Genomic DNA, 23599 nt, shown 5'->3' on the forward strand with positions numbered 1-23599 from the left:
CGTCTGGTGTTAAATTCCCAAATCAAACATGTGAGGCTACCTGCTGTGGTGACCCCTTGTGAATAAGGGATCAGCTGAGAGTAGTTCTGCTCACTGACAAAAATCCCACTTTACATGCACTGGCAAAGCCTGCATCATAAATACTCTCGTGGCTCACTCTGCTCATGTCATTTATCAAACACACCCTCGCAATTTGGTAGTCAATTTAACCTGCAGACTTTCTCATCTCTGCCTCTGACACGTCAGTGCTGCTCTCCACCACCTGCATCCACCTGGAGGCTGAGAAGAGATATTTGTTTATTACTCTCCAGTTTTATACGTAACAAATTTGCATGGACTTCAGAGCCTGAAGCTGTATCCACACACATCGCACATCGCTTTGGTCACTAGTGGACATTTTAGGCTCTGGTTGCCTAGGTAACTCAAATGTATTTACTCATCTGTTGTATAACAATTACCTGTATCCTGTCCTTTAATTGGTAGCCACCTCAATCGCTCCCTCGAAATTGAGAAACCTTTATCCTGAGACCCACTTGCTTCATGTTGTCAGTGTTTTTTTTTTTATAATACTTAGTTGTTTGAAGCCCAGTCAGATTTCACAAATGGACATTTTGGTCTTTGTTTTGATCATTTCAGCCTGATTTATCGAACGGCTCTGGACAAATACACAACAAGCTTCTCAGTTTTTTGGTTTGTGAGGACTCTAGCCCATATGAGTGGTTTCATGAAGGAGTCACAATGGCAACATAATTTAATAACTACTCATGCCCACAAGCATTTTGGCTCATATTGATGCTGTTTTATTACATCGGCACTCTGTAACATCTCATTTTCACCAGTGAATCCCCAGTGTGATAGGGGCATAGATTCAACAAGGCATTCACAGCTTTTAGTCCATGTTGACATGACAGCATCACACAGTGCACATTTGTTTGCTGCACGTCCATAATGTGAATCTAACATTCTATCACATCCCTATGGTGCTTTATTGGACTGATATCTGATGACTGTGGAGGCAATTTGGGTAGAGTGAAGTCATTGTCATGTTCAAGAATCCAGTTTGGGAGGCTTTGAGCTTTGAGATATGGCTCGTTATCCTGCTTGAAGTGGCTATCAGAAAATGGGTACCATGTGGTCATAAAGGGATGGACATGATCAGCAACAATACTCAGATAAGCGGTGGGGTTTAAACTACGCTGAGTGGGTACCATGGGGCCCCCACATCACTACACTACCACTGACAGCCTGTTGATAGAAGGCAGGATTGATCCATGTTTTCATGTTTACACCAAACTCTGAGCCTACCATCCAAATGGTGCAGCCAAAATTGAGACTCATTAGTCAGACAACCAGGATGAAAAGCTGTGTCAATTTCCCGTTCCTAGCTGACTGGAGTGGTACCCAGTGTGGTCTTCTGCTGCTGTCGCTCATTTGGCTCAAAGTTCGACCTGTTGTACATTCAGAGATTCTCTTCTGCATAGCTTCGTTATAACAGGTTGTTGTTTAAGTTATTGTCTTCCTCCTTTCCATCCACTTCCACGCAGTCTGATTATTCTCTTCTGTAGGGATGGGTATCGAAACCCGGTTCTTGTTGAGAACCGGTTCCCACTGTTTCAATTCCTTGGAATTGTTTGCCATTTTTGCAAACGATTCCCTTATCGATTCCAGTCGCCCCGAATGACGTCACCACGTTGCGGAGCGTCATTTACCTGGCCGCAAACGCTCAAAAGTTTGATTATACTTTACGAGAACAACAGGGCAACTTGCAAAGTAGATATTTCATTAAGGGAGGAAACACTACGAATATGCAAAAGCATTTACTCACAAAACACACGATAACTTTAAATGAATGTCGTGTTTTTAATTCCGCTCCAGACTCGTGAATCTCAACCGAGCAGCGGCGGTAACGTTTGCACGTCCTCTCCCGTTAATGCGCCAGGTAAATAATCAACTAACAGTGCATATTATGTTAGCGCGATCTGCCTTATTACAAAACCTGCTATTACTGTGCATTTAGGCGACCATGATGAGAGAGACAGACAGAGTCTGGCTCAGATGCTGGCAGTTCTCGCTGCAGTCTACAGGTAGCGTCTCCTTTCAGGCCAGGATAGACAAATGTCACCGAGCAGTGACTAAGTTTGTGGTAAAAGGCTTGCACCCATTTGCCACAGCAGATGCCCCCGATTTTCAGTAAGTGAATGTGTTTAATTGTAGGCAGGGACATTACTGGATATTCTTGTGTAATTGCTACAGAATGATTTATGTTATACTTTGTTATTGCTACAGAAGAATATTGATTTTATTATTTTACATTTACAATTTTTTTTCCTGGGGACCCTGTGACACCCATTGAAGAGCCGTAGGCTGGATCTCTTAAGATCTCACTGCTGGGTTTGTAAGGCCATGTTACTCCTAAATTTTTATCTTGTTCAAAGAGAAGATATAAAACAAAGTTCTAAGCTAATCGAACTTAGTGTTCTCCTTTTTAAAAAATAAGAATCGATAAGAGAATCGATAAAGAATCGAATCGTTAAACAGAATCGAAAATGGAATCGGAATCGTGAAAATCTTATCAATACCCATCCCTACTCTTCTGACATCTTACATTGCCCAGAGAACTGCTGCTCACTGGATATTTTCTCTTTTTCAGACCATTCTCCATAAAGAGATGGTTGTGCAGGAAAATCCTAGTAGATCAGCTGCCTGTTCAGTGTAATTCAAATGACACCACTTCCAGGTATATGTTGCCGTTTTGACGCAAGCTTACAGTAATTCGTTGCTGTCTGAATTGTTCACATGGTGTGTTTACAACATAGTTATTTTTGTTTGCAGAAGGAAATCCTGGCTCTAAAGACTACCACTGACAGAAAAATATCCAAATGTGAAATGCTGCTATTTTCTGGGCGTTACCTTTTGATATTTGATAGACAGGTTATTAGGCTAATTAGCTACCAGTGTCGGTTACAGCTGCAAAAGTGCGTCTTGATGACGTTAGTGTTCAGCATTACAAGGACTGTTGCAGGGTAGAGGGGCTTGTAAAGCTAATTTGTATGCTGTGGGGATTTCAGCTGTGACAGCATTCAAAACAAACACGGTAAACAAGTTTCTACTGCAAGAGGTGAGTTTTACAAATTCTGTGTTTGAGGTGATGCTGTAATTGTTACTTTTTAAGGTTATTGTTAGCTACTATAATCTTGTTGATTATTTAGCTATCAGTGAAATGCAATCCTTTTTTGCCATCAGTGCGGTGTTCAGCTAAATTCAGTATACGTAATGCGCTCTGACAGCATTCAGAGTAACCTTTCCATTTGTCAGATTAAGAGTGTTAATGTTGTCTTTGTGTATTTCAGTTTAAGTTCTTTAAGCTGTTCTGACAGAAACATGCAGTTCATTTCTGTGTGATTCCTCTGCTGCTTTGACATTGCCGTGGTTTAATAGAAAAATTTACAGTTTATCTTTTCAAGCTTTTGCAGAAAATCCAAATGATACCTGGATAGAGATTTAAGGAGAAACTCTTCCTGCGTCCCGCATGGACAGCAGTGTAGCTCATTGATTTCTGATACACAACAAGAGGGTCATGGGTTTTTACCCATCTAGGGCACACTTTCTTGTGTTTTTCCCTGGAGTTACAGTTTCTCTCATCATCTAAAATGATTTTTTGGTGCTGCCTATCTTAACCCTATCTGAAGAGTTTCATTTCAGAGTTGAATTGTTCTAGGAGGTGTGGAGGATGAATTTTAAACAAATGTATTCTGTTATCTTCTCTGTGTGCAGCTCCTAGATGAGCTGTTATTATTGTAATTATTGTAGCATATGTGTACGCTGCTTAAAAAATTAAAGGAACACTTTGAAATCATCAATCTCAATGTGAAAAAAGTCAGGCTCAATATCCATCTTGATATGGACTGAGTGAGGTGTTAGAAACTAGGATAACATATTCTTTGATGAAAGAACTAAATTGATAGACAACCAGAAAATCAAAGAGAGGAAAAAAAGACTTTTGCTAGAATTTCATTGCAGGAACTTAAAATGGTACTCAGTAGTTAGTGTGTTCCCTGTGTTTGAATGAATGCCTGACAATGTCGGGGCCTGCTCCTAATCAGACAACAGATGGGATATGGGATTTTCTACCTGATACTTAATGGCCTGGGTTCCAATTTCCAGCGTCGAGTTTGTGCGTCACTCCATGGATTTGCCTCCCCAAACCATCATTGATCCGCCATCAAACCGGTCATGCTGAGTGATGTTACACGCATTATAATGTTCTCCAGACATTTTCACGTCTGTCACATGTTGTGGTATTCTGGAATTCTACAGCAAATTCCAGTTGGGATTCACAATGCCAGACAGCAAGCACCGGATAGCTCCCTCAGGCCAACCTCAAGAAGTTTATTTTTGATTGTTTGGTCAAAGACATTCACACCAGTGGCCTGCTGAAGGTTCATTTTGTAGCTCTAGCAGTGCACAGCCGGTACCCACTCGGGGTGTGAGGAAGTTCTTTTTCAGTTTCTTAAATAGGACGTGCAAGAGAACATTTGAGGGGTTGCACCAAGGAGCAGTACATATAAAACAAATAAAGATTTTTATTTATTTATTTTTTAATACCGATGGGCCAACTGACCAGCTAATGTTTAATGTTCTCGGTCTGGTCAGCTTTGCGTATGTCTAATTATGCACCAGTCCATTTCATGCATCTGTGATGCATGCCCCACAGTGGCGCAGACAAAAATTCTGACAACCACACACTAACATGTTGTCAGCAAGGAAGCTCTTTGCTGTGAGTAAGTCCAAAGTAAACACTGAGAGGACCACCATGAAAATGTTTATAACAACAAATCTAATCAGAAAGTTAAATCACCCTCACTCAGCTGAACCTGAATTTTTTATAGAAACAAATAAAGGTTAAGTGGCTTAAGCTAGAGCCAGCAGCCTTGGTATGAGCAAAGGATCAAAAGCATTTATGAGGAAAATTAGGGAGATGAATGAAAAATGAGTAAAGGGTTGGTGTCCTATTGTCTCGTCACAAACATAAATAAAATAATCAAAATAACTGACATTTGTTTTGTTATCTAAATCTGTTGCACCTTCTTCTGTTTAGGTAGATAGAAAATGTCAAGTAAAGGTGGGCAACCTGTTTTCAGAGAATTATTTGTTCCTCCTTCCAGCAGCAAAATATACTATATTCAGTTGTTTATGTAAGAGGAGAAACCTGTAACTTACTAAGGTTTGGAGGAAATTGTAAAGTTTATTAATTTCATTTCATTAAAATATGAAAAAAATAATTAGCATTGAATAAAAGTTGATTTTGGTGTCATTTATAAATCTCGGAAAGAAAATTGGAAGCTGCAAAAATCAGTACTTTGCAATGTAGTTGACCGATGCCAATGGGTGCAACTCTAATTTGCAACTTTAAATCATGTAAAGCTACTCTAATAGTCCAAGAATAAAAAATATTTAGCAGGAAAAAAGCAATAACACCCCCTTTAAAGCCTCTGCTATTAACTCCTGGTTAACCCTACCCTAGACATGAATGCACCAGCTGACATCCCTTTGACTGCTGCTCTAAAATGATCCTCACTCTAATCTGTCCTGGCATCTTTTAATGGCTTTTGATTTTTAATCTTATTAATTCTTAATTATTTCTCATCATGGGCCCACTTAGGTCTGAGCTGTCACGTTGGCAAACTACAGCATATTAATTAAATACTATAATTGATCAGTTAAGTTTTAACGAGTGGAAGAGTCAAGCAAGAATAAATATGAGTGCTCTAAGGAGGTACCTGCGGCCCAGATCTCAATGTTGAAGTGAATGTTTTTACACGACTGCATTAATTTCTGTACTGTATGTTGACTGGTAAGATGGCACATAGAAAATTAAAATCTTGTTTGCAGTGTTACGTTGACCTGGCCTTGGCATACTGCTGTCTCTAGCTGTTTCCATGTGGTCTTGTATTCCCTTGAGTGGATTATATAACCCCATTAGAGACTTTGCTGTTTCTCTGCCTGTGTAATTTACAGTTTTACACTCTTTACTCCCATTTTGCTGCCTTGTCTCTTTCATCACCTGCCGCACCTGTGAAACACTACAGAGCCCTGGGAAGCTCTTATCAATGTCTGCCATTTCCCACAGGAGTTGGTAATGAATGTGGGAACTTGAGCCAGTTGAAATGGAGCGTCTTCCCATGGGGAGGGCTTAAGTTTTAATTAGCAAAGTTAATAGGGCAGAATGGGATCAACACAGTGAAAGACAGAGATGCAAAGGAAGAGTCTTTCATTGTGCCTAATGAGACTCCTGAATTGCGTTGATGTAGCCAAAGAAAAAGGTTTATTTGAAGGCAGCAGCACACGTCTTCACCCTTTTGTAGTAGAATCAAAAGCCTTATACAAACCAAAGGTAATCTCTCTCAGGATGGTGGCTTTTATGCTTGCGCAGCTCTCCCTTTGGAGAGTGTGAACTTGAATTAATCTGAATTAAATCTACCTTAATTTCAGATGATTACTCACTTGAGCTCCACCACAGCCAGTGCTATCAATTAGATAACCTGTTTAAGCTAGATTGTATTACACTGTGACCTATGTTGCCAACACTCATTACTACGGTTCAGAGTGGGCAAGGGACCAGCATCAGTTACATAAGAGCTGTTTTTCAGCTGATGGCTATGTTCCCTGCTTTTAATGATTTATAACCTACTAGTGAGCATTCGTGCAGCTTCACCTGTGTGTTGCTGAGCAAGGACAGCCTCGAGTTCTTCAACATCTCTAACCTCTTAATGGCAGTTCTGTCCTTGTTTGATTCCTACCTGCATATAGAAGTAAGCAGAAAACTTTTAAAGTGAAGTTTGCCACTAGAAGTCCAATAAGAGGAAGCAATAGGAGACCAATTCAGTGATACTAGCAGCAAGAGGCTGATATCCCTTAATTTGAAAAGAATGAAAGGCGTGTTGAAGAATTTGAGAGAATTTGTGATGGTGCAGGGCAAGAAAAGGGTTTGTTAGGTGGGTGAAATTGTAGCTAAGGGCACTGGGAGATACTATCAAGAAGGAAGCTGAGATTGTGTGTGGATGAGTGTTTGTTATCTTAAATCGCAAGGTGGAAGTCTTTCTCTGAGCCCTATGAAATGCCTTCAAATTATTCCAAAAAGCACTAAAAACATTTACATGTGATCGCAAGCATACATTACAGTATAATCCAACATAACGTCAGAATGCAGCATTTTTGACATGACTCCTCATACTCTTTTTTTCCTACCCAATCTCTCTCTGTTTTTTTAGGGTTGTGGTTGTAAATCAGCAGGGGCCTCACCATGGAGCAGGAGAAGAATGATGGGATAAACAAAGACACAGTCCTTCCACTTCCAATTCAGCAGAATAGACCCGCTGTAAGAACTGCCTGCATGTCTCTCTCCCACTGTCATCTCCCACTTACTCCACGGGCACTAATCTCAAAAGCTTTGTTCTTCACAATCACGAGAGAACATGCGTGGCCCCTTGTGTTTAATTCTGTTTGATGTGCCAAATCAGTGGATGTGATGCATCAGTGAGTCATACATGCCCGTCAACAAATGAATATAATTTTTAAAGGAATACTGACGTTATGGTAAATATGCCTATGTATTTCATTGCACCGAAATGAGGACGTCTATACTGTAGCATTTTCACATCTGACTTTGTGTGTTAGGTATTCAGCTGGAGGCGATTAGCGTAGATCGGCATAAAGACTGAGAGGAAGAGGAAATCATTAACAAGCATTCAAAAAGGATTTAAACTTCGTAGTATGTATTATCTGTACAGAGAAATTAAAAGCAGTGGTTTGAAAAGGATACATTTAGTCGCAGTATTTGCTACTAATTTGTTCCCTATAGATTTCCAGAAATGCAGATTTCTACAGGTGTCATTTTGAATGTTTTTAAGTCACAAAAAATATATATCTAATATAATCTATATTTGGTATGACCATATTTACTCTTCAACAAAGCCTGAACTTTCTTAGGCAAGCTCTCTTGTAATTTCTTCAAGTAGTCTTCAGGAATAATTCTCCGGGCTTCTCGAAGAACATCCAAAGCTCTTTTTTTGGATGCTGGCTGCCTTTTGTTCCTGTCTGTATAAAGATGATCGCACACTTCTTTAATAATGTCGAGATTTGGGCCTTGGAGAGGCCAATCCATGACTGATAGTTTGTGTTTTTCTATCTAGGTATGCTTTTACTGCATTGGCATTTTGTTTGGGATCATTGTCATATTAGAAAGAAAGAAAAGCTGTTGCCAATCAGAGTGGCAGGGTGAAATGTAAAATTATCTCAGAAAGTCAAGAGTTTTTCACAGTGCTCTGTCGTGCATCCTTTGACTTTGTGGATATGAATGTTGCTATTGAAATGAAAACAATACTTTTATAATATTTTTATAAGGTGTTTTTAGGATTCTGGGCGCATAAATGCTACAAATGGGTCATTTTAGCGCATTGGTTGGTGGTTGCCAGGCAACACAATGACGTCAAACTATCTGATCTTGATATAACCCTTCAGGGGCCTAAGATGTACCTGTGTGCCAGCTCCTAGCTGTGTAGGTGGACTTGGCGGGCCAACTCAGACAGATTTCATGTTGCATAGTAAGAGTTTGGGGTTTTCTGCTAAAGACGAAGTAAGCAAGCAGGACTGTTGCGTAGCTCAAACAAATCATGAGTTTAGCTCTCCTCAAGTCTTACAGATCTTTTAAAATTTAAATTTTACAATTTTGACAACAAGTAATGAGCTGCCAAGGTGAACAGCAAAGGCGAGTCGGGCTCTTGGCGCTGAAATGTCTCTATGGCTCTAAATCAGTAGTGTCCAACATCAGCCCGCCAAAGACGACAATCTGGCCCACTGAACAGCTACTGAAAACGCGACATAGCTTTTAGACTTTTAGCTGTTTTTTTAAAAGCTGATAAAGCAGAATCTATGCAGGATACAGATGACCAGGGTTAGAATCTGTTCTGGTCTTGGATGCATTTTGCTGGCATGATTTTATTCCCTAAGAGCCCCTAGTAAAGAAAATATTTTGGGATGATCAAATCAGTACTCACCTTAATCTAAAAAACTGTTGTGGAAGAGCAGAAGTTCTTTCAAGTTAGCATGCAGATCTAACCCAAAGTCACTGGAAAAATGCAGCTGCAGTTTTTGTTACACAGCGGAGTGACAGAAAATACTGAGCTGTTTCACACACTTTTTGCCTCATAAATATCTTTGTATAACTTCCTTAAATAGGTAAACAACAGTCTAATGTTTTCATTTTTGTGAGTTGATTTTTAAGTTTTCAGGATATAATAATGCACAACTAGGGAAAATTCCCTCTGATATGTAGAAGCCGAATAAACTTTTTTTTTTGCCCTCCTTATTGCATGACTCTAACTGATGGTACATTGAAAGATTTTGTTTTGAAAGCATCACTACTTTAATTATTTCTATTCCCTGTCGAGTTTCCAAACACCACAGCTTATGAATGCAAAGCTTTGTGGCAGCTGAATAGCTCTGTGATCAGACTTCACAGCAGCATCTCAATGCACCACCAGGAGGGATTCATAGATCACCCCATGATTTTAAAACTCCATTAAAACTCACAAAAGTACAACAAAATTAAGTGACTCTAATCAAATCCAACGCACACGTGTTCCTTTTATGTAGCTTTTACTATATTGAGCAAGTTTCAAGGCCTTGAAACTTTCAGCAAAACTGAAATGAGCTAAAACTTTAAAGTGATGTCATGCCCAATAAGTCCACTCACATGCATTAAAAAACAAAATTCCTCACCAGGAAAGTGGTGATCACATAGCACAAGCCGTGCCAGCACAATGTAAAATCCCCTTCCTGTCTGGATCCGGGGCTTTCATTCATCTCTTGTTATGTACAACACTCTTAGCAGAAGAACAGAACTACAAAATAATAATCCAGGAAATTAATGACATATCATGGGCATCAGATCCAGATCGAAGCATTTCTACCTTCTCCTTGGAATGAGCAGACATAAGTGCGTAACTCTGGTCATCGAGCTGGGCCAGCTTATTTACACACAGGTTTAGCCTGATAATCCGCATGCCTCTCATTTTTTTGGTCTACCTCTTTTCTTTGTACTTTTCCCCTGAACGAGTATGGCCCTTTAAGTTATTGATAGTTCGATCCAAACTTTCATGATCATAAGGTTTTGTCTTTAAATTGACCTTATCTACCAGTCAGCTGCTCTCTTTTCTGGAATCCATCATCATTCAACTTGGAGAAAGTGTCATTGATCTTAGGAGATTGATTAGATCTTTTTTTCCCAAAGCCAGGCGATCACTCTGAATCCTGATCAACACAACACATCGACCATGATAATCAGTCGGTTGGCGTGTTTTATCGTACTGTACTGCAAATATTTGAACACCTGACCAGCAGTCAGCTTGCTCGGGGAGGCCTGAAGTGTGGTTGATTAGTATACAGTACACAGCCTGGCTTGTTGAGCGCATGAGCTGTTTGTTTGATTTGCACAGGGAGCGTCTGATACAGGGGCTCACATGGGAACTGTATTAATATTTACTGCACTGCTAGTAATGGCGTGCCGATATGAATTCAGAGTTAAACCAATCAAAGAGACAGAAAAAATTTCACAAGCTCAAAAGACATCAGGGTGCAACAAATTAAAGTCAAATAAGATAAGAAACATTAGTTTTAGCTTTATGTACGTAATAACATGGCAGTTGAGTGTTATTTCAAAAAGTGGATGTGGTTGTGGTTTTTCTGCATGTGACATCCTGTTTGTGTTGTGTCTGTTTTGTGTTTCTTCCCAGCTGTCATGTGGATTAAAGATCAGGAAAATGATGAAAACTGTGCCTCCTTGTTTGGGGAAGTTCAGGCCAGTTGTGGGCCAGTGCTGCCACCAGTGCACCCCAGACAGTCTGGTGAGTGTGCAGAGTAATTATGGATCTCTTTCACTGAGTAAAAAATGCTGACTTTATATGGCACGCAAAGGTTGTGAGTATAAAGATCCTCTTGTAGCTATCCCCATTCACATAGTGTCCTTCAGCTATAGCCTTTTTTTATACAGTAAATTGGATTGTGCCCCACACAGCCCATTCGTGGTTGATGTTGACATTCAGGTCATCTATCTTTATCTGTTTTTGTCATTGCTTAGAGCAAGAAGCTTGGACAAAACTATTCCCTTGGTTTCCACAACCTGCTGAGTGTCAATGAGACACAAACCAGGTAGTATGAGAATCCACCGCATTCGGGCAAAGCCACACAAATTTATTTGGTCCCAGCGCTCTCACTCATGCTCATTTCTTTGAATTGTATGCAGGTATCGAGGCTGGCTGGTGCGGAGGGTGTGCTGTGCCCTGTTTGTGAGTGGGTGCAAGGTTTACGGCAGTCCTGTTAGCGGCAGGCTTGAGCGAGTCTGTCAGAGTCACAGGTACCTGAGGAGAAAGAGAGGGAGGATGACAGGAGTAGAGATGCTGGAGGAGAGTAAATAAATGATAGGCAGAGATACAGAAAATGAAACGGGTTCCTGCAGTTCTGCAGAGAGAGAATGAGAAAGGACTAGTGGAGATAAGACAAAGACATGCAAAGAACAGAAAAGTAAGGCTATCTCAGTCTATAAAGAGTGAACGAAGAAAGATGGGATAACTTGAGGAGAGGTTTCAATCTCTGTCACTGTTCCTCAGTTTGAAGCTGTTGTTGTCCCTCCTCCTGTGTAATTGAGTTTAACCTTTATGTAACCTCCACACTCAGGGATGGTGTTGTTGTCTTACTGGAAGGCTGGTGTTTGTCTAAGTGTAGCACAAATGAAGCTTTGTTCCGTATTAACCCTGCTGTCCTGTGACCATGTGTTTCAGGGTGAAGAAGGCGCTCACAGCAGAGCACAAAGCACCTGAGGGGGGAGACGGCCACGGGCAGCTAGATTGTCTCTCACCATTCCTCCCCCTCATTAACACCTGCATCTCCTCTGGCGTCTTAAGGTTTGTTTATGTGTGCATGAGTCGATTGGGGGGGAAAAAAAGCTAGGTTCAAAGATGGTTGTTTGTGTGTATTTACTAATACATCACATTTGCATATTGATTCAGAGCTGTGCTGTGAGACCTTTCATTTAGAAATAACGAGTGAGATGTATCATATCGGTGTGCCTGAAGCAAAAATGGAGTTGCAGTCTGCAGCGATTTCTTTTAATGATTTTTTTTTAATCTTTTGATGCAGAAAAGATGAGCCTTTTGATGATATAACGATTCTAAAAGATTTTCACATCTTAATTTATGAGAAATTCCTATTTTATTCTCATTCATTCGCTGCTACTCCATAATGGCTAAGGAGTTAATTTTATGTATTTTCAACATTAAAGCAACATTGCTTTTCTAAAATGTAATTTAGGTCTATACGACTGCTTATCCATATGCATTGTTGTGATGCGAGTTGCTCAGTTTTAGAGATATTGCCTTTTCTTGAATATAACAGAACTAGTTGGCATCTTTTTTGTGATGCTCAAAGTGCCAAAAGATACTTTTTTTTTTTTTTTAAAAACTCAGCAGTGACAGCTGTTTTTTTGAAATGTCATGGCCAGGTTACAAAAAATAAAGTGCAAAATTGTGCAGTTTCATGGAAGATTTTTTTCTTTTGTCCTCTCTCCATCTGCCAACTAAAAGATGCATGCGGCGTCTTTTATTTGGAGGACATGATCGTTACTGACTTTTTTTCACAAGCCTCTCATCATGGGTAGATGCTCATTTTCTTCTGCGCAGTGATACAGTAAACGGGCGTAATTTGGTATAAAGAAAATAGTTCCTGCATGAAACTTTCTCTACTTTCATGAACGTGATGTTGATGCTGAGTTTTCAAATGTTTCCCCAAGTAACAAAATAGATTAATTGAGATTTATTCCCATTGTAATCAAGAGAAGCAGTATAAGAGAGAGACTGCATTTCAACAAATCCTGAATGGAAATCTAGGATTTGTTGGGCTTTGGAGAATTCTGTAATGGCAAAAATTATGTTTTTTTTGTTCCTGCCCTCAAAGAGCCAGTCAAGAGCCGGGCAGGAAACTGAATTATTGCTGTTTCTGAATTTCTGCCCACACACAGTAAAAATACACCACAGTTTTAACTTTGGTTGTGCTGTATACGTACTTGTTTTTGACCCATTCTGTGGCCAATAACCTTCTCTTTTGCAGTAAATGTATAAGATCTGGATTTTTTTTTTTTCTTTTAACTTTTTTAAAAATGACGTTATCGTGAAAGTTAAACCTGCTTGAAGACCAGTTGGTATCATCCAGATAAGCTGCGGGCAACTGCAGTGACCAAAACGATCATACGTTGAAACCAAGCACACCATTGTTTTTCTTGTGACATTACCAATAAGTTTGATGTGTCACATTTCCTATTGGAAAAACAAAAGTTGTATCCAAGATGGCCGACTTCTAAATGGCCGCCATGGTCACCACCCATCTTGAAGAGTTTGCCCCCTCACATATACTAATGTGCCACAAACAGGACTTTAATATCACCAACCATTCCCATTTTATTACGGTGTATCCATATAAATGGCCCACCCTGTATTACTGGCGAGTGACAAGACTTGCCTGTAGAAGGACTTTGATGGAAGGCAGACATGTCCACAGCTAATATCTCCAAAACTGGGCATTCCAAAATAAAATGACTAAAAAAAAGAGCCATCTAAAAAATATCAGGTCAACTGTCCCTTTAAAGCCTCGACAACACCAAAGCCACCCATCAACTGATCCTGCCAACAAGTATCATTTGTGCACTCAAGGTCTTTAAAGCTTTTTCTCATTTTCATTGAGGGTTTATTCTGTCCAAAAACTATTAAAAACACATTAATGAGCCATTTGCTGAATGTTTTTTAATGACAATGAACATTAACAATGTTGCATCAATTGAACTTAGACCGTCCTTGTGCTTTGTAGGTTTACTGTGGATCAGTGTTGAAGAATAGTCCCCAACAAGCATGGAGAAATTAATTAAAAAGCCTCTTTTAAAGTGACGTGGCCATTCATGAGTCACTTTTACATCTTTCATTACATAGATGGACTGAATAAGTGAAAAATGTTAAGAGCTTAACTCACACATTGTTGGCTTTAGTGTTTTTGCAGTATTAGTTGGCGATACCCAAAAACGCACAGCTGTGGTTGCTATGACGAACAGGCCAATCACAGGCTCTTATGAATATTAATTAGCAACAAAATAGCCCAAGATAATTGCCAGATTCATTAAAAAAAATTCATTTCAGTAATTATGTTTATTTATGTTTTTTTTTTTTAAACCAGCAGAAAAAGCAGAATTTGAGGCTCAGGGTTTCGGATTTCTGTCTTACAAGAATGTTCTACATTTTTGTACACAGGATTGTTTTAAGAATTTTTACTGGAAAAAATTGGAATAGTCAGCTGTCAGTGGAGATATGTAGATATCACAAATTCCTACTTCTTTTTGGTCACTCGGGGGAAGAACAATAGGCTTTCCAAACCCTAAATTGTGTTGAAGAGACAAACAGAAATGCTTATGTGCTACTGTAAGACAGCTCAAAGCTTCTTGTGTGACTGCTTACAGATGAATGCCTTTCTAGCTGTCAATCATCATGCTCTTCAAGATGACTGACAGCTGTTTGAGACACAAACTTGTCCACGGCTAGTGGACGGCGTGTTTTTGATCTCTGCACTAAGTTGTATTTAAATTGAAATTGGATGTTATGACTCTATCATCTCTTGGGACCATGTTTCTGTAGCCTCAGATAGTGTCAGAAATTCTTCAAATGTCTAGTGAAATGAAGTGGAAACTTTATTTTGTTTCTAAAGAAACTTTTTGACTGTCTTGAAGTTTAAGAAATCTCTTCAAAATTCAATTTCTCCTCGCTTCCTCAGTCTCCCTCATTTATAGACTTTGTCTCTATCTACATCTGTCATCCTCTCACACTTGCTGTTTTATTGCTTACTGATTCACTTCTTTCCTATGTCATCATTTTTTTAATCTCCATCCTTTTCCCCCACTTTCTCTTGCCCCCACCTGTCTCATTTACATAACATCACATTTAACACTGTCCTTTCCTCCCGTTTTGTGCTAAACTGTTTCCTAAATTATATTATTGGTGATTATTTCTCTTGGCTTCATTTGTCTATTACGGCCTTGTGTGCATCTCTTGTCATTAACTTTTTCATTTCTTCTTTCTATACATCCCTCCACCCACTATCCTCTTTTGACTAGATTCGTGTGCTGGGCGATGCTGAAGATGTTTGCTTCTGTGTTCGGCAGCATTCAAGTTAACCTCAACCATCTGTCGGCTTTACACAGAGCCTCACAAGAGGTACAAATTTCTATAAATGCACACACACCTTTGTAGATTAAATATCTGCTATGCTGAAGGGTGTCTCTTGCTGCAAAAAATGGAAAGTACACTGTGTGTTTGCACAGTGTTGATACTGGGAGGTTTTGGCTTCACATTAGGCTGTGCTCTGACATCTATTGAGATGGTAAACAAGCTGCCGCCCCATTTGTAAACACATCTACTCCAAAAGATTTCAAGGTAAACAGAAATGTGAGAATATATTCGGTAAGGTGAAGTAAACAGATCTAATTGTCTGGAATCTTTTGAAAGTTGAGGTTTCTCCTGCTTGCCTTTTTATGTGGAATTATTTTCTTTTTCTCCTAACAAACTTCACACTTCACAATTACATGGTTGACTAAATAAACAGACGTAAATAACTCTGAATCAGGCTTAAAATGGGCATGAATGATTTCAGTGAGCGAGGTCTTCAGCTTTATCGCTGAAATGTTGTGTGTGTCTAAAGTTGTTTTCACAGATAAACTCTGGAAAACGTCAGTACATTCAGGATGTTGTGTGAAGTTGTGCTTTCTCACATGTTGCACGCGGCAGTGCATGTGAAAACAGCTTCCGCTAACAGAAAACCTCAAATGTTATTCTTATGATTTCTAATGGTTTTCAAATACTCTGCTGTGAAATTAAGTTAATGTGACTTTTAAAAGTAAAAGTCGCACATCCAGTCCTGATGAATAAAATACTCAACTTGGAAAGTGTTTCTGAAATACAATAAGTAATTCACTGTGACATAACGGCAGTCAGTGGAAAACAAAAAATCTTCAATCCAGTGAGGACGGATTCAACAAAGATCAAAGTTCACAATTTAAATCACACGCTGATGCGCGGCTCAGCTGGCTGGAGTGTTCACACACATCTTCAACCTTTCCCTCTCTCTGTCTGTAGTCCCAGCCTGCTTCAAAATGGCCACCATCGTCCCTGTACCCAAATCCTCCACCATCTCCTCATTGAACGACTGGCGACCTGTAGCCCTGACCCCCATCGTAAGCAAATGCTTCGAGAAGCTGGTCAGGGACTTCATCTGCTCTGCACTACCCGACTCACTGGACCCTCTACAGTTTGCATACCGCCACAACAGGTCCACTGATGATGCCATAGCCCTGACACTACACACTGCCCTGTCACACCTGGAGAAGAGAGACACGTATGTGAGAATGCTGTTTGTAGATCACAGCTCAGCATTCAATACCATCGTTCCCTCGAAGCTGGATAGGAAACTGCAGGATCTAGGACTGAGCAGCTCCCTCTGCAGCTGGATCCTTAGCTTCCTGTCTGACAGACGCCAAGTGGTCAGACTGGGCAGCATCACCTCATCCCCCATCACACTGAACACTGGTGCTCCACAGGGGTGTGTACTGAGCCCTCTCCTGTACTCACTCTACACCTACGACTGCACAGCCACTAACAGCTCCAACATCATTGTGAAGTTTGCGGACGACACTACAGTGGTGGGTCTTATCACGGGACGGCTTACAGGGAGGAGGTCAGCGCCCTGACCCACTGGTGTCAAGACAACCATCTCACCCTCAATGTCGCAAAGACAAAGGAGTTGATAGTGGACTTCCGGAGGTGCAGAGAAGTACACACCCCCATCACCATCAACGGCGCTGCTGTGGAGAGAGTGAGCAGCTTCCGGTTCCTTGGCGTACACCTGGCTGAGGATCTTACGTGGTCAGTACACACAAACAAAACAGTGAAGAAGGCGCAGCAGCGCCTCTTCTTTCTCAGGAGACTGAAAAGATTCGGCATGAGCCCCCGCATCCTCAGGACCTTCTATCACTGTGCCATTGAGAGCATCCTCACTGGATGCATCACCACCTGGTATGGCAACAGCACCGCCTACAACTGCAAAGCTCTCCAGAGAGTAGTGCGGTGCTCTGAACGGATAATTGGAGGTGAGCTTCCCTCCCTCCAAGACATCTACAGGAAGCGCTGCCTGAGGAAAGCGGGGAGGATCATCAAGGACTCCAGTCACCCCAGCCATAAACTGTTCAGACTGCTTCCATCAGGAAGGAGGTTCTGCAGCATCCGGTCCCGTACCAGCAGACTGAGAGACAGCTTCTTCCATCAGGCCATCAGACTGCTGAACACGTCATAGACACCTCAGCTTCACTACTGGAACTTCAACATTATGCACTCCACACTGTATATAAATGCCACTTGTTTTGCACATATTCAACTCTGTATATTTTATATATTTTTTTATTATTATTATTATTATTATTATTATTATTTTATTTTTATTTTTTTTACTATTTAATTTGTAAAAATGTGTATACACACACACACACACACACACACACACACACACACACACACACACACACACACACACACACACACGTAGGAAAATATTTAGTATACACATCCAGAAATGCATACACTATTATATATTGTACATATATTTATTAGTTTCAGGTTGGCCATTCTTGTATTTTGCTCGTTTGTGTTGTTGTGTTTGCACATCTCTGTTGCTTGTGGGGCTCGCACACAAGAATTTCACTCACATGTGCTGTGCCAGTGTGCCTGCACATGTGATGTGACAATAAAAGTGATTTGATTTGATTTGATTTGATTTGATGTGACTTGCATCTTCAGATGGCTCAGTTATTTTTTTGACACCCATGTGTCTGTATGCACATTAGGGTGGGTGTAGCTCAGGAGTAAGGTCGGTGGTTCGATCCCTGGCTGCTCCAGCCTGCATGCCAAATATTCTTGGGCAAGATACTAACACCAAGTTCCTCTCTGATGCGTCCATCAAAGTATTAATGTGTGTGAATGTTAGATAGGAAGCATTTAAGCATAGAGAAAAGAAGTGCTTGTGTGAATAGGTCTTAATGGGTGAATGAGGTGTGTTGTATAAAGTTCTTTGAGTGCTCCGGGAGAGCAGAAAAGTGCTATATAAGAATCAGTCCATTAAATCCAACAACATCTGGACTTCTCCTGATAAGACAGCAGATGTTGTTTTGGGGATTTCTTCCCAGATTTGGATCTGAATAGCCTATGGTGCTATTTCTGTGCCAGAGCTTCTCAACTGGATTCAGGTATGAAGAGCCTGAGAACCCCTCAGTAGTATGAGTGCTTTTGTCATTCAAGCACTAACTACACCATTTGTCCAAGGGCATTGTGTTGCAGCAGGAGGAGCTGCACGAGCATGAAGTGGAAGTGGCTCTGAGATTTTCATAATTTCATCTTGGTACTATTGGCTGACACCTGGAGGTTTGTGTGACCCTCCAAAGATAATACCATCCCAGACCATCACTGACCCATTGCCAAACCAGTCTTGCTGAATGATATATTGCAGGCAGCTTAACATTGTCTTTTGGTCAGTTTGGTCAGAAACATGCTCATAAGTAACCCACTGGAGATGATTTTTTTCAGGGCTGCAGTGATATTTTTCTTGTACCTGTGTCCTGGTATCTCCTTCACACTCTACAGACTGATGTTGGGAGACACAGTAAACCACATTGGATGTACCATTACTGAGGAGCTCAACTACCTGTGACACCTAATTGGTTTGCAGGTAGAAGTAGTGACAAGGAGACCAGTGAAAAGCAAAACTAGAGAAAAATTAGACAGCAGCAATAAGACGAGCCCCCCCTCCCTTTCTGAGGGTTGCCTTGTCATTGCCTCTCCAGTGGAGGTGAAATGGATTCAGATTTGTGTTTATGACTTTGTATTAAACAGTGATGATCAAGTGTTTCTTTAATATTTTTGAGCAGTGTAATTGTCAGGATATATCGAGGGTTATCTCTGGAAGAACTGTGTACAAAATCAATTTAAATCTTGTTTAGTCCCATTGTCTAAATCTTTACCAATTTATTCATCCATAAATTGTTTCATGACAAACCTGAAAATCTCTCATTTTCTGCGTTATTGAGGCAAGTTGGGTTACAGCGTGACCTCACTGAACCGTTTGAACCACTGCATACTGGCTGTAGTTACAACCAAATTCATATAAAATAATTTCATGTGTAACCCAGTTATTGTGTCTTTCACTATATTAAAAAAGCAAATAAAAAAGAATAACATATCTTTTATCATGAGTTTATGAAGACTACCAATGCTCAGGCTGCTTATGTGTTTTAATTCTTTTATTGCAAAGCGCTTTTTGCTGTAGCGACAATATCGCATGCACAGAAGTGCCATCGTGTTTTATCTCTCTGCTTTGACTTCACTCGATATATAATTGAGTTTGCGATAGTAGCTCTTCATTTCCATGTCCATAATGGAAAAAATCACTAATGCTACTCGAAAGATAAGGGACCACAAAGCAAATAATAGAGCTGTTGTTGACACTGGGAAAAAAACAAAGTTGCGCTGTCAACTTCTACAATCAATCCAGCCATTCAGGCATACTCACCACCTATACTTGAACTGTGGCTGCATCTTTAAATACTTGAATGTTGACCTCACACATTTTTCACTGTGTCTTTGCTAGTTTTAAAACATAAAATAAATTTTTCTTCATTCCTTCCTGTTTCCTTTGTGTGGCTTGATCAAAAGCAGATTTAATCTAAGGTCACGGATTCGCTCCTTAATCTGTGCGTCACCTCTGCACAATCCGTGTTTGTTTGATGTAATGAATTACAATGTGAGGAATTTTGTTTATCAGAAGCTGCTTCTGTTCTCTAATTCAGGGATCTCTGCTGGTTTATGTGTACGTGCGTCAGAGCGCCGTGGACTGCGCTCTCATCCCTCTCGTGCTCTTCTATCACAGCCTCAGAGTCCCGTACACTGTTTGTCCTCTCCAAATTAAGAACGCCTCCCTAAGGTACATTCATACACACAAACTAAATAGGGTGCTGTGTTTATCACTTTTATTCACGCTACTATTTTTGAGCTGGGCAGTTTTATTTCAAACAGTGAAAATGTGCATGAATGACTTTATGCACATTTTCTTTGATTAAACTAGTGTTTGAGTTATGCTATGCTTTGTTTATCCTGCAGATCCATCCTGCAGAAAGTAGGTGTAGTCCTCCTGCCACCCTCTGCACCTACTGAGGACGATGCTGAGATGGACACGTTGTACCAGTCTGTCATGACTGCTGTAAGTTAGAAATAAGAAGGGTTAGTATATAAGAGTTCCTAGGTCTGGTGATTTTCATACTTTATTTTAAGGAAAAGAAATTGGTCCTTATATCAGACATCAAACTTCCGCTTGACTGCTTTAACAAGCAATTGCAGTGGTTCTGAGAGGCTTTATTTAAGTTAAATGGAAACATCAGGACATTAACAGGCACAAGCTGTGCCACACATGAGCTGGCATAGTGTTAAAGTAAACAGATGCAAACCTCATTCTAGCACATAAAAAAGGGAGATACTGACATTTGTGTTCCCTAAATGTCATAGCAGACCATGAAATAGCTGCTGAGATTTTTAATTTTCTACCCATTTTTTTCTAACTCGGGCAAATATTGCCTGTTTGTAGTCTAACCCAGTGTAATTAAAGGGGACCTTTTTTGCTCTTTTCCAGCTCCATATGTTTTATTCTTAGACTCAACTGGAGAAGATCTGTATGATTTACAGCTGAGTCTTATTTATCTTACGATGGGTATTGATACATCTCCTCTGGTGATTGAAACAAGTTGTCCACCCTTCACCCTTTAAATCAGCTTTCTTCTGTGTCGCTATATTAAGAATTTTCCCTCTCTTTGATGTCATACAGATCCGAGAGTGGTATGAACTGTCTGAACCTGAGCATTTAGAGCACTCTAAAGTTTGAGCTTTTGGCTCACACTGATCACATTATTTGAAACTTTGTTCATGTTTGATACAAGAATCCATCAGTGTAACAGCATATTCACTTAGTGGCAACTTGAAAGGATCAGATGTTGGGTACCCTGTGGTCATAAAGGGATTGACATGGTCAGCATTTACACAATGACAAATTGGTCCTAAAGGACACAAAGTTTGTTAACAATATCCCCCACGTCATTACACCATCACCATCATCCTGAACTGTTGATAGCAGGGAGGATGGATCCATTCCTTTGTGCTCTTTACACCAAATTCTGACCGAACCGCAGCAGAAATCAGAACTCATCAGATCAGGCAGTGTTTTTCCAATCTTCTATTGCCCAATTTTGGCTGAGAATTATTCCTGTTCTTAGCTGACAGAATTCTTCTGTAGCACATCTGCTTGGAGCTTTGACGTGTTGTGCTTTCAGTAATCTTCCATTGTATCATGTAGACATGGCCAGGATCATCTCGGCTATGTCTACATGCCTAAATGCATTGATTTGCTAGCATGCGACTGGTTGATATAGATAATTGCATTAAAAAGCAGTTGAACAGTTATACCTAATAAAGTGACCAGTCAGTGTGAATTTAAACAGATTCTGTTTAGGTTACTTCTGCAGCACACCAGCATCAGGACAGTTTACCACTTGGGTCACAATATGCAAATGTCCAGTTTTATGGGCAACTACTAATTGAGGTTAGAGGCACAAATTTTTCTGTGCCACAAGTCATAAAAAAGTTCTCCTGGTACAAATTCCTCATTAGTGCTGTATGTGAAAGTTAAAATGGCACACTGAGCCCTGAATTCGAAATCATGTTGCTAATGCATTTTGATGAAAAATAAATCCTAGACAGCAGGTAATTATATAAAATTAGAAGGTAAACAAAAATTCCCATCTTTGTAATTTTGCTGCTTAGTGTATGTGCATTCATTTAAATTCATACTCACAGACACGCAGGGACTTTTCATTGCACTACATGGCGGATTGTTATCACAGTCAGCTCCCCAATCAGAATGCAGCCTGCCACCCTACCATCTCATCCTACTTTCCATTCATTCTCAGAATTACAAAGTAGCTTCAGTCTTTGCTAAAGATATTGCAGCTCTGGAAGTTGGCTAGAGTGACAAAGCCATAAGAACGAGGGTGGGGAAATATGAAGAGCATTGGTAGTTTAAATCAGGAGCTTGACAGGTCGGTTATCTGGGAGATATTCGTGGTGTGTATTGTTTTCTCCCACATCCTGCATCTTTTATGGTGTCCTCAAGTGCCTGTCTAAGTGCCTCAGTTATTTTATTTTTTTACCAGTAATCATCAGCATCTATTTATTCTTAATATCTGTTTATATCTAAGGAGCCAGCCGCTTTGTGATCTGTATCAGTTTACCTAAAGCCACATTTCATTTAAAGGCGCTACTGTCTTTACTAAGATCAATATTGTGTTATACAGTTCAATAAAACAGCTCAGTCTGACGTCGGTATACAGAGACTATAGCTAAAGTGAAACATAAACAGCCTGTTTATGAATTGATGCTGTGAGATGTTTTATTACTTTGTTTGTTTTCAGTTGCGCTTCAAGTGAGAAAGCATATTTGTTTTGCGTGAGAAGGCAGGCTTGTTTATTGCTTGTATTTCAGTGTTAATAGACCTTTATTGTTTATTGAGTGTAGGCCTGTTTAGCTGCTGTTCAATGGTAATTGAATTTCTGTTGTCTGTAAGGGGGAAACAGGATTTGGGGTGAGGGAAGTATCTCTGAATGTCATTAAGTGTCCCCCACAGTCCCGCTTTATCTCTGCTCTTTATCCTGCCTGCTTCCTGCATTTTGACTTGACTTTCCTCCACATTCTGCCTCTGGACTTTTTTTTAATGTTTCCTCCATCTTCTGGTTTGCATTATTGCTTATGTGTCTTTTCAAAATGCATTGTAGGCGTTTATGTTAATTGTTCTCTGACTCCCAGGATTTTTCACACCTCTCTTTGCCATCTTTCTCTCCTCAGCTGGTACGTGAGCTGCTACATGAGGGCCAGGCAATAAGTATTGGTGTGTCAGAGAGGTCTGGCCTGGGTGGCCAGTGGCTGGCTCGCATCAGGCAGCTCATCAAAGAGGGATCTGTCCCCGACGTCAGTCTGGTCCCCGTGGGCATCTCGTACGATTGTGTACCCAAGACCTACATTCAGGTGGATGTGTGTAAACAAACACTTGCAAGCGCACGCACACACTTAATAGGATCCATCTGTAACTGTTCTGTCCTCAGGAACAAGTGAACAGGTTTGCTTTAGTGCTTTGTTTTCAAACTGCAAAAAGGAGAAAGAACATGAGGCAGAAATACTGCATATGGTGAAAGGAACAGGTGCTTGTCAGTGTTATAAAAACAACAGGAAATTAGTTATTGCAGTCTGTGCCATTTTTTTGGCTCACTTATCAACACGACAAACAGTTGGAGCGACAGCAGTTACTTTGACATACAGCTCATGGAGGCGATCAACATGCAAACACTTTTTAAGATGCAACTGAGTGAATG

At 40.3% G+C, this 23599-nt stretch overlaps 1 protein-coding gene across 16 annotated transcripts in view; it reads left to right on the forward strand.

The window, feature by feature from the left end:
* The window catches only part of gpat2 (glycerol-3-phosphate acyltransferase 2, mitochondrial), a 180560-nt gene that overhangs the window by 128709 nt on the left and 28252 nt on the right, over nt 1–23599 (forward strand). For 11 of the 16 annotated variants that reach the window (XM_026187656.2, XM_026187655.2, XM_080308808.1 and 8 more), the window contains 9 exons: nt 7272–7378; nt 10794–10904; nt 11138–11208; nt 11303–11413; nt 11838–11960; nt 15206–15305; nt 19979–20112; nt 20289–20388; nt 23076–23261. In XM_026187656.2, the coding sequence (XP_026043441.2) occupies nt 7304–7378; nt 10794–10904; nt 11138–11208; nt 11303–11413; nt 11838–11960; nt 15206–15305; nt 19979–20112; nt 20289–20388; nt 23076–23261 (1011 nt within the window). In that variant the 5' untranslated portion in view covers nt 7272–7303. The remainder of the gene's footprint in view (nt 1–7271; nt 7379–10793; nt 10905–11137; nt 11209–11302; nt 11414–11837; nt 11961–15205; nt 15306–19978; nt 20113–20288; nt 20389–23075; nt 23262–23599) is intronic. The other 5 variants (XM_026187665.2, XM_080308812.1, XM_080308814.1 and 2 more) reach the window with 2 other exon arrangements.

Source organism: Astatotilapia calliptera, chromosome 12 (assembly GCF_964374335.1).
Source record: "Astatotilapia calliptera chromosome 12, fAstCal68.1, whole genome shotgun sequence".
Lineage (NCBI taxonomy): Eukaryota > Metazoa > Chordata > Actinopteri > Cichliformes > Cichlidae > Astatotilapia > Astatotilapia calliptera.